General features: G+C 37.5%; 1 protein-coding gene across 21 annotated transcripts in view; it reads right to left on the reverse strand.

Moving 5' to 3' along the window:
* Positions 1 to 2,125: 2,125 nt before the first annotated feature.
* RhoGAPp190 (Rho GTPase-activating protein 190) overlaps positions 2,126 to 12,313 on the reverse strand; it is a 317,483-nt gene continuing 307,295 nt past the window's right edge. For all 21 annotated transcript variants that reach the window (XM_070093920.1, XM_070093902.1, XM_070093906.1 and 18 more), the window contains 4 exons: positions 6,425 to 6,650; positions 4,855 to 4,983; positions 4,037 to 4,142; positions 2,126 to 3,916 (listed from right to left, as the gene is read on the reverse strand). In XM_070093920.1, the coding sequence (XP_069950021.1) occupies positions 3,715 to 3,916; positions 4,037 to 4,142; positions 4,855 to 4,983; positions 6,425 to 6,650 (663 nt within the window). In that variant the 3' untranslated portion in view covers positions 2,126 to 3,714. The remainder of the gene's footprint in view (positions 3,917 to 4,036; positions 4,143 to 4,854; positions 4,984 to 6,424; positions 6,651 to 12,313) is intronic.

The following is a 12,313-nucleotide window of genomic DNA, read 5'->3' on the forward strand; positions in this document are numbered from 1 at the left end:
TGTGTGTGTGTGTGTGTGTGTGTGTGTGTGTGTGTGTGTGTGTGTGTGTGTGTGTGTGTGTGTGTGTATATGTATGTGTGTGTGTGTGTGTGTGTGTGTGTGTGTGTGTGTGTGTGTGTGTGTGTGTGTGTGTGTGTGTATGTATGTATGTATATATATATATATATATATATATATATATATATATATATATATATATATATATATATATATATATATATATATATATATATATATATATATATATATATATATATATATATATATTATATATATATATAAATATATATATTATATATATATATAAATATATATATTATATATATATATAAATATATATATTATATATATATATATAAATATATATATTATATATCTATATATATATATATATATATATATATATATATAGGTAGGAGGTAGGTTACTGAAAGCAGTGAAGAGTTTTTACGAGGATAGTGAGGCTCAAGTTAGAGTATGTAGGAAAGAGGGAAATTATTTCCCAGTAAAAGTAGGCCTTAGACAAGGATGTGTGATGTCACCGTGGTTGTTTAATATATTTATAGATGGGGTTGTAAGAGAAGTAAATGCGAGGGTCTTGGCAAGAGGCCTGGAGTTAAAAGATGAAGAATCACACATAAAGTGGGAGTTGTCACAGTTGCTCTTTGCTGATGACACTGTGCTCTTGGGAGATTCTGAAGAGAAGTTGCAGAGATTGGTGGATGAATTTGGTAGGGTGTGCAAAAGAAGAAAATTGAAAGTGAATACAGGAAAGAGTAAGGTTATGAGGATAACAAAAAGATTAGGTGATGAAAGATTGGATATCAGATTGGAGGGAGAGAGTATGGAGGAGGTGAATGTATTCAGATATTTGGGAGTGGACGTGTCAGCGGATGGGTCTATGAAAGATGAGGTGAATCATAGAATTGATGAGGGGAAAAGGGTGAGTGGTGCACTTAGGAGTCTGTGGAGACAAAGAACTTTGTCCTTGGAGGCAAAGAGGGGAATGTATGAGAGTATAGTTTTACCAACGCTCTTATATGGGTGTGAAGCATGGGTGAAGAATGTTGCAGCGATGAGAAGGCTGGAGGCAGTGGAGATGTCATGTCTGAGAGCAATGTGTGGTGTGAATATAATGCAGAGAATTCGTAGTTTGGAAGTTAGGAGGAGGTGCGGGATTACCAAAACTGTTGTCCAGAGGGCTGAGAAAGGGTTGTTGAGGTGGTTCAGACATGTGGAGAGAATGGAGCGAAACAGAATAACTTCAAGAGTGTATCAGTCTGTAGTGGAAGGAAGGTGGGGTAGGGGTCGGCCTAGGAAAGGTTGGAGGGAGGGGGTAAAGGAGGTTTTGTGTGCGAGGGGCTTGGACTTCCAGCAGGCATGCGTGAGCGTGTTTGATAGGAGTGAATGGAGACAAATGGTTTTTAATACTTGACGTGCTGTTGGAGTGTGAGCAAAGTAACATTTATGAAGGGGTTCAGGGAAACCGGCAGGCCGGACTTGAGTCCTGGAGATGGGAAGTACAGTGCCTGCACTCTGAAGGAGGGGTGTTAATGTTGCAGTTTAAAAACTGTAGTGAAAAGCACCATTCTGGCAAGACAGTGATGGAGTGAATGATGGTGAAAGTTTTTCTTTTTCGGGCCACCCTGCCTTGGTGGGAATCGGCCAGTGTGATAATAAAAAAAAGAAAAAAAAAAAATATATATATATATATATATATATATATAAATAAAATATCACCTAAATTTGAATAGTTTCAAATGTAGTATAATGACCAGCCTGATCACTGGACAATCAAAATATTGACCTCTTTTACAATAGCAACACTGGAGGTACACCAACACAACTCGATGTGCTTGTGCAATAAATCTGAGGTTAAGAAGTGATTTTCCTCACAATTGCTGATACAACATGGCAGGATACTAACGTCATGAAGACGTTTAGGTGATGATCCACAGGTGAGAAGCAGCACTGCTGTACAATGGAATGCTTCACACAGCCAGACTCAACAATTTGATATGTGAGCTCCTGTCCCAGCAAATAAACAAGTGTGACTGTGGCACTTCCACTGATTTCTAGACTGTAATTTTCTGTAATATTTCATTAGGAAAGTATTACGAACTCAAACATTAAGGTTTTTAATAATTTTTCCTGAGAGATTAAATTTTAGCAGGTAATGATGATAAATATTTAACTCTAGCAAATTTTGGAAGGACATAAATTTGTTACATAAATATAACCTGGGTGTCGATGGAAGTACTCGAACCAGAAAGTCCTGGGAGTGCCTCACACTGCCAGGGAATTGGGACTACCTAGGAGGGACTGGAGAATCCCAGGGTGAGGATACTGCACACGAATTACCACAATTACTGAGGATGCTGATACTCCTCACCAGGCACCAAAAATTGCTAAAGGACTGTATGCGCCCTAAAACTGGCCAAGAGAAGCAACATACTGCTAAAAAGACTAATTCTCTTTGAAATGTTTAACTAAGTTTTCCTCATGGCACACAGGAAATCTTGTCACAAGCTGGAGAGTCTAATCCCAGCCAGACACAGGTACGAGTCATCCTGTTGGGTAGTTGGCACACAGCTAAGGAGGTGAAGGGTAAGGAGTGGGGAGAGCTTTGTATCTATGGGCTGTGTGTGGCCTAGAGTCCCAGCCTGGCATGGGGAGATGGCTAACCCTTAAAGATTATCCAGCTGTACTTCATTCACTAGTGCCTAATACTGCTTTCTCACCAAATGTGTTCCAACTACATCCGACTTGCTCTTGACCACTCCTATATTACTATATCATCATACTACTAGATTTTGGAACTCTTAGTTGAGAATCTGTTAATGAATACAGTTCTTACAGAGGAAAAAATCCCTTAAATCCCAATATAATCAAATACTGTTATATGGTGGCCATACATTACCCACTGCAGATTTGGCTTCTTTTTGACTTTAACCACATTTGATGCATGTGTCTTTAATCTGCACACACACACACACACATACACACACATATACACACACACGCGCACACACACACACAGCTTTTGTGGTTATGTTCTGGCACACAGTAAAGGAGAATTAATGTACTGGAAAGTTGATCCAAAATTCTACTCTATATATAATCAGTCAACATTGCTGATACAACAATTTGACCTCCACTGAAATATCAACTTACTCCGCCTGATTTAATCACAATCGTTATCATTCCACTAATGGAAAGATAATTTTCTTTGGTTGACTTTCCTATGATACATAACACATAATTCTGTGCAAAGTAAAATTACAAGATATTGTTCACAGGTGAACTGGCAGGCAGTTCAGGGCAACTAACATTACTTGGCCACAACACTCAACTGATACTCATCAGCACCGTGGCAAAATTTCTCCATTATGGGTTAATAACCCTAGTTCATGGCATAAATTGTCTATAAAGTATGTCCAGTTGTGGCCAATAGTGTCATAAGTTGTGCTGCACATGGCAGTAGCCACTGGCAACCAGGAACTGCCACAAGTTACATGTGGTGCTAAGATTCCTGGGTCACATGGGAACGGTGGTGTGCAGCAGAAGGGGTTTGGCTGCAGGAAGTGAGGGTTAAGTTTTCATGCTAAACATAACCTTTTTTGTTTATTTATAGTGCATTTTCACCTGAGCTGGTGAAACAGTACCGAGTATAAACAAATTAAGTTATGTTTACCAGGAAAACGCAGATTAATATCAGACCATAACATAATCTTCCTTGCCCTGAAACAGGAAGGGAAACTGGTCAATCATGGTCTGAATGATATCTTCGATGTGTGGACGTTGAGATTCAAATTCTGCAATGTCTGTAAACTGGAGGGTGTGCAGTAATGTTGGCCACCAACAGATGGCCAAATTTTTGCTGTCCATAGAATTCAATTTGCAATTCTCAGCAACTCTGCAATACAATAAAAGTAATCATGAATACCATACAGTGCATTTAATATTTTTTCTTTCATTGTCATACTACTGCCTTATTACATAAGGCACAAGAACTACTGATATATGTAATTCTGACCTCACAAAATGCTGGAAGATAAACTTGAGGACCTCAAAGTTGACTCTAGGCAGAGCAGTCAGCATCTCCTTTAACCTAAGTAGCCTTAAACTGCGATCGCCAATACCTGTTTTTTAAGCAAAGGAACATTAATTTGCCTGGTCTAAAGTGCTCAACAGTTAATTGCTCATACACTTGCTAAGTTTATGTTAACATCTGAATGTTCTGGAGCACTATTTTCTACTAAGGAAAACAATAAATGTGGACAGAATCTGTGAAACTAGCATACAAAAGAAATTTTCTGCATTAAATGTGACATCCTCCAAAAATCCTTAAGAAATAAACAAACCTGGCACAGATTTGTACACATGATTACTGAAAAGAATGGAAATAAAATTTGATTAATAGCCTATGTTATATTCAGTATTACTAGTGATGGGAAAAAGGCCATAATTTTTGAGGTACTCAAAATTTTGTAAACAAGCTATAATAGCCATTAGGTAATAGCAATGCCTTCACTGTGGCTACATATATATGTGGTGGTGAATATACAACATTATTTTCAGCCTATTTTTCCTAGAAAAGCATATAATCTAAATGACTGAAATCTAATGCATGAACAGCAACACTGACAAATGACTACAACCAGATAAATCCAACATTGTGCTCCTTAGCCAATTTTGCTTTTCACATATTCTTTCCAACATTTAAAACCAGGATGGGCACATCTTTCAACATTCTTAATGATTATGAATTACTGTTAGTGCTAAAAGTAATTAGGTTATGAGAGAAACATGAGTAATCTTGCCAGAAGGAAAGTGTGATTGTCTCCTACTCACTGGCAATAGTGGTGAGCTCCATCAGTTGGTTCTGTGGAAGGAGTGGTGGTAGTTGTTTCAAGTAGTCCTTCAGGGCTGTAGCTGCTGCATTCACAGGAATATCCAGTTCAGCAAAGTTAACCGCATTGTCTGCCACATACCGTTTGTCATGAGACATTATGGTGTACAGTATTTAATTAAAAGGACACAAGTGCAACTAATGTGACATTTTATTGTGGCAATGTTTCGCTCTCCAGGAGCTTTATCAAGCCGTTACAAACAATACATGGACACAGAGGGTATACATAGGCTTAACGTGAGGTGTAATACTAGTGGTGGTGGTGGTGGTGGTAGTAGTAGTAGTAATAGTAGATTAGTAGTAGTATTAGTAGTAGTAGTAGAAGAATAGTAGTAGTAGAATAGTAGTAGTAGTAGTAGAATAGTAATAGTAGAATAGTAGTAGAATAGTAGTAGTAGAATAGTAGTAGTATAGTAGTAGTAGTAATATTAGTTGTAGTACTAGTAGTAATATTAGTAGTAGTAGTAATATTAGTTGTAGCAGTAATATTAGTTGTAGTAGTAATATTAGTAGTAGTAGTAATAGTAGTAGTAGTAACAGTAGTAGTAATATTTTTTTATTTTATTATCACACTGGCCGAATCCCACCAAGGCAGGGTGGCCCGAAAAAGAAGTAATAGTACTAGTAATATTAGTTGCAGTAGTAATATTAGTTGTAGCAGTAATATTAATTGTAGTAGTAATATCAGTTGTAGTAGTAATATTAGCTGAAGTAATAATATTAGTTGCAGTAGTAATATTAGTTGTAGTAGTAGTAGTAATATTAGTTGTAGTAGTAGTAATATTAGTTGTAGTAGTAGTAGTAATACAATATGGTAGAACAATCAACCTGTACATGAGTAAAAGTTTATAAAAGCTATTACTTGGTAAGCATAAAAATAGGTTAGACAAATATTTCTGTTAATGGTTGGATTTGAGAAGGCCTGTTTCAGTGTTCCTCCTCTGTTATGTTCTTGTGTAGTATTAGCAGCAGAGACTAAGTGATAGCACTTGTGTCCTTTTACTTAACATATTGTCAGTAATTCTACCAACATTAATACAGTATTTATTAAAACTGCATGTGGTTGTATAAACAAGAGTGACAACTGAATATTGAACAAAACCATAGACATGAGAAAATGCTTCATCAATGTACTGTAATAAAGAAATGAAATGAGCTACATAATACCTAATCCACAATTTGTATGGGAAACTTCAGATGACATTATAGTTTAGAGGTGGTAGGGTGTTGGCACTAGTTCTTGTTTTAAAACTTTCCATCTAATGTCTTTCATTAGCTTGTTAACTCTCCCCTTTCCCACATGTGAATTATATTAATTTCTCATCTATCATGCCATGGCTACTTTTCTCTCATTCTTCTTCACTTATCCTGTCCCCTCGCTTTAATTTCACACCTCTATTATCAATGGACTCCATTTCCAACTCAATATGTCAATTTTCTCTTGTACCTATCAGTTACTGTATATTTCTTTACTATCTAGTATGTTTGCTACCCAGCCCTACCCAATCTTACCTTCTTTAAACTTGGTTGTCAACTGTTCGACATGAACTTTGTTGCCAGGCACACGATATATTCCCTCGGAATCAAGGCCCTCTACCTCAATGAAGTACACACACTTTTCCAAGAATAAGGGTACTGCTCTCTCTGGACTCTGAACAAAATCTTCCAATGTAGGCTGAGGTGGCCCTTTACTAGAACTCTTTGTGGAGCCTTTTGCTGCTTTTTTCTTTTCCCGTTCCTGTGTCAATTAAACCACCTGTATTAAGCTTGTTTATTTTAGCAACTGAATCATCTGTCTTAAGCTTGTGCCTGTTCTGTCTTAACCCTCTCATAGGCTGTCATATAGAACTATGTCACAGAGGCCAGGGTCCCCCACGTAGTTCTATGTCTCGAGCTCATCTCACTCAGATAAGCTGCAAGTGATAAATTTTGGCCTAGATACTATATGGAGAGAATGGGTTTGCATGGTGAGTGTGCACAATATACAAGAAAAATCCTGCCCCATGCAATGCATGATGGGAAAAAGCAAACTTTTGACCATGTTTTGGTTTAAAATATCAACTTTGAGTTATTTTCTAGTATTTTTTGATGTTTTATTGACTGTTTCTTAGTATCATTTGAGTGAATGGAAAACATACTACTGAAATAGAGATGATTTTAGTTGGTTTCAGGACCAGAAGAAGCTTGAATTAGGCTCAAAGTGGCAGAAATATTTGAGTTCTGACTATTTTCTTGAGGACGGTTAAGGTCCACCTCCTCTTCCCAGTCTGTTTTATGGGGTTTTAATAGGTCTAATTTAATTATTGTTACACCATAAACCACAACCAATCATTCAGGTTATATTTTATTATCTGGGAAACAGAGTAAATCTTCAGGAAAGGCCTGAGGACATGATGAATGAACAGAGGATATGTTGTTTTAGTGTCAGGAATACCTACATTTGTTTATTTTTTATTCTGTTTTTAAATTGGTATTTTTTTAATTTTGTGTAAAATTGGGCAAATTACTGACTTCTGTGCACTTTATACTGCAGTTATATTCACTGAATGGGGGGTTTCTTGCGCTCAAACGATGGAATGATACACTTACTAAGAATCTGCTTGGATGGAGCAACAGGACTCAAAAGTGGCAAAAATTGCTGATGTGTAATGTGTGCCCAGACAGCTAACTTACAGCTGTGTAATTCTAAAAGTTTTCCATCAAATTTTGTACTTTTGTTGTCATCTTCAGCAATATTAACCCTTTCACTATTCAGATTCCTGAAATTAATACAGGTCGACCATCACTAATCCGGCAATCAGTTATTCGGTTCCATCAGTAATCCAGCACTAATTTTGGCTAGCAAAGTTTCAAATTTCATCATTATACTGACTCAGAAATTGTGCAGATGGCTGTAAATCCACAGCAGTAAGCCAGTGGAGGAGAAAGCAGTGATGAAAATGAGGAAGATGTAGCAGAAAGAGTCTCTAGTGATAAGTTAAGTGTATTCTAACCTAACCACTCTGTAATCCGGCAAACTCACTAATCCGGCACACTACAGGTCCCAATGATGCCAGTGATCCTAATAATACCACTGAATATATCATTGCTTAGTTAATCTTAAGTTAATTTTAAGCCTGCCCATAATGCTCTGCATACAAGGGGCTTTTGGTATGTTACACTTAACCACTGTATTTCTTTGTACATCTATACATCAATTAGGTAGTAGGTTGGCAAACAGCAACCGCCCAGGGAGGTACTACCGTTCTGCCAAGCGAGCGTAAAACGAAAGCCTGTAATTGTTTTACATGATGGTAGGATTCCTGGTGTCCTTTCTAAACATGCAAGATTTCAGGTACATCTTGCTACTTCTACTTACACTTAGGTCACACTACGCATACATATACAAGCATATATATACACACCCCACTGGGTTTTCTGCTATTTTCTTTCTAGTTCTTGTTCTTATTTATTTCCTCTTATCACCATGTGGAAGCGGAACAGAATTCTTCCTCCGTAAGCCATGCATGGTGTACGAGGCGACTAAAATGCCGGGAACAAGGGGCTAGTAATCCCTTCTCTTGTATAAATTATTAAATTTAAAAAGAGAAACTTTAGTTTTCTTTTTGGGGCCACCCTGCCTTGGTGGGATACTGCCTGTTTGTTGAAGAAGAAGAAAAGAAGAAAAGAAGAAGAAAAGAAGAAAAGAAGAAAAGAAGAAAAGAAGAAGAAAAGTAGAAGAAGAAGAAGAAGAAGAAGAAGAAGAAGAAGAAAGAAGAAAAGAAGAAAAGAAGAAAGAAGAAGAAGAAGAAGAAAAAGAAGAAGAAGAAGAAGAAGAAGAAAAGAAGAAGAAAAGAAGAAGAAAAGAAGAAGAAAAAAAAAGAAAAGTAGAAGAAAAGAAGAAGAAAAGAAGAAGAAGAAGAAGAAGAAAACTATGTATCATGTCCAATTAATAATAAATAAATAAATCAGTGATGGCTGACCTGTATTACTCCCAGTGTCCACTTTAAAATAAACATCAGATGGTAATGATAAAAAAACACACATGAAATTAAGTGGAAAACTTGGGGAATTATGAAGGCATAAAGTTAGAGGTCTCAGTGCAATTTGCACATCAGTGATTTTGCCCACTTTGAGTCCTATTTTTAGCCAATTTCATTGCTCCATTCGACCAAATTCTCAAGTATTTTGCTAGTATACCTTCCGACCATGCACAAGAAACCACCCATTCACAACTATTACAACTACCCTAAAAAGTGCACAGAAGTTGGTAATTTGGCCAATTTTACACAAAATTTAAAACAAAAAACAAAATATCAGTTTAAAAATAGATTCCAAAATAATCAGTGTAGACCGCTAAAACATTTCCCCCGTTCATTAATAATGTCCCCAGGCTTCTCCTATGTTACACTTGCCCTCCATGTTGAATTCATAATAACACAAAAATAGAAAATGTACTCTATTTCACGGATTACAATATAACCTGAGGGGAAGAGGGGTATGGGGACCTTACTTGCCCTCAGGAAAATCAACAAAAATCAAATATTTCCACTACTTTGAGTTCATTTTCAAGCTACTTCCAGTCCTGAAATCAACCAAAATAATCTATGTCCTAATAGTATGCCTCCCATTCTATCAAAAAAATACCAAGTAACAGTCAACAAAGCCATAAAAACCATCCAAGAAAAGACCTCAAAGTCAGCTGTTGAAACGATTCACATAATCAGAGTTTTGCTTTTCCCTTCATGCACTGTTGTAGGGCAAGATTTTATTTTTTTATATACTGCACACCCTCACTGCACTGACCCATTCTCTCATATCAAGGACAAAATTTACCAGTCAGAGCTTATCCGAGGGAGCTGAGCTCATGACGTAGAACTACGTGAGGGAGCCTGGCCTCAACGACAGTTCTACTTGACGGCCACTGAAAGGGTTAATTTTTGAGGTCCTGACAGTGAATGGGTTAAGCCTATGCATGTTCTAACAATTATGAAAAAAAGTTTGAAAAGTAACTCGAGGAAGCAGTGCTGAAAATTAATAGAGTACAGTAGGACCCCCAACATCTGCGGAGAAAACATTTCAAGGACCTATCGTGGATCCTGAATCTGTGGATAGTAGTAAACTCTTTATATAAGTTCTATGCATACCTATTATAAAGTTCAACTGAAAATTTATGCACAGTAAATGGAGAATTATCATTTTTTTACTGATGGGAAGAACGCCATGGCTTCTCTTAAGCTTTGTAGAACTGCCAGCTTTTCCACTTTTGTGCTTTGGGCCATTATTATGCAAAATTAAGAGGCATTTTTGTAAATCGTGGATAACTGAAACTACAGGTACCGAATCAGTGGATACGGGGGTTCTACTGTATTCCATCCAAGATATATGGTGCAATGTCTCTCACTGCTAACTCTTGTCTCTATCAATAACAATGCCAGCACTAATAATACTGTTACTGCTAGTACTTTAACCTTTAAACTGTCCAAACGTAGATCTACGTTTTCACTGCCAGCGTTGCGAATATTTTGGAAAAGAAAAAAAAACTTTTTAAATTAAAGAGGGCAATTTTCTGTGTTATAAGACCAAAAAAAAATTTAGGACCAGTACTTACCGAGATATAAGACTGTGAAGTTGGCACTGGATGTTCACCTGATGGCAACATCAAGTCCTGCTGCTTGCAGAAGCATTCCCGATATACCTTTGTTTCTCGTTTTTATTTTAATTTATATAATTTTATATTCTGATAATTACAATTTATCCTGTAATTGTTTTACATGATGGTAGGATTGCTGGTGTCTTTTGTCTGTCTCATAAACATGCAAGATTTCAGGTACATCTTGCTACTTCTACTTACACTTAGGTCACACTACACATACATGTACAAGCATATATATACACACACCCCTCTGAGTTTTCTTCTATTTTCTTTCTAGTTCATGTTCTTGTTTATTTCCTCTTATCTCCATGGGGAAGTGGAACAGAATTCTTCCTCCGTAAGCCATGCGTGTTGTAAGAGGCGACTAAAATGCCAGGAGCAAGGGGCTAGTAACCTCTTCTCCTGTATATACATGTATTACTAAATGTAAAAGGAGAAACTTCCATTTTTCCTTTTGGGCCACCCTGCCTCAGTGGGATATGGCTGGTGTGTTGAAAGAAAGAAGAATTACAATTTATAATAGTTCTTGTGATTTCATAGCCAATCTTTGTTCTGACACTGATATTAGTAATGAAATAGTACCCAGTCACAATCACACTAGCAAGTGTACATTTTCACCTGCCTTGATCATTTACTATTGTCTAGAAATATTTATTATTTTATTATCACACTGGCCGATTCCCACCAAGGCAGGGTGGCCCAAAAAAGAAAAACTTTCACCATCATTCACTCCATCACTGTCTTGCCAGAAGGGTGCTTTACACTACAGTTTTTAAACTGCAACATTAACACCCCTCCTTCAGAGTGCAGGCACTGTACTTCCCATCTCCAGGACTCAAGTCTGGCCTGCTGGTTTCCCTGAACCCCTTCATAAATGTTACTTTGCTCACACTCCAACAGCACGTCAAGTATTAAAAACCATTTGTCTCCATTCACTCCTATCAAACACGCTCACGCATGCCTGCTGGAAGTCCAAGCCCCTCGAACACAAAACCTCCTTTACCCCCTCCCTCCAACCTTTCCTAGGCCGACCCCTACCCCGCCTTCCTTCCACTACAGACTCATACACTCTTGAAGTCACTCTGTTTCGCTCCATTCTCTCTACATGTCCGAACCACCTCAACAACCCTCCTCTTCCCTCCTGCACCCACTTTCCTGTAACCACAAACTTCTGCTGAACACTCTAACACTACATTTTTAAACCTACCCCATACCTCTTTGACCCCTTTGCCTATGCTCTCATTAGCCCATCTATCCTCCAATAGCTGTTTATATCTTACCCTAACTGCCTCCTCTTTTAGTTTATAAACCTTCACCTCTCTCTTCCCTGATGCTTCTATTTTCCTTGTATCCCATCTACCTTTTACTCTCAGTGTAGCTACAACTAGAAAGTGATCTGATATATCTGTGGCCCCTCTATAAACATGTACATCCTGAAGTCTACTCAACAGTCTTTTATCTACCAATACATAATCCAACAAACTACTGTCATTTCGGCCTACATCATATCTTGTATACTTATTTATCCTCTTTTTCTTCAAATATGTATTATCTATAACTAAACCCCTTTCTATACCAAGTTCAATCAAAGGGCTCCCATTATCATTTACACCTGGCACCCCAAACTTACCTACCACACCCTCTCTAAAAGTTTCTCCTACTTTAGCATTCAGGTCCCCTACCACAATTACTCTCTAACTTGGTTCAAAGGCTCCTATACATTCACTTAACATCTCCCAAAATCTCTCTCTCCTCTGCATTCCCCT

Source organism: Cherax quadricarinatus, chromosome 44, assembly GCF_038502225.1.
Source record: "Cherax quadricarinatus isolate ZL_2023a chromosome 44, ASM3850222v1, whole genome shotgun sequence".
NCBI classification, from domain to species: Eukaryota; Metazoa; Arthropoda; class Malacostraca; order Decapoda; family Parastacidae; genus Cherax; species Cherax quadricarinatus.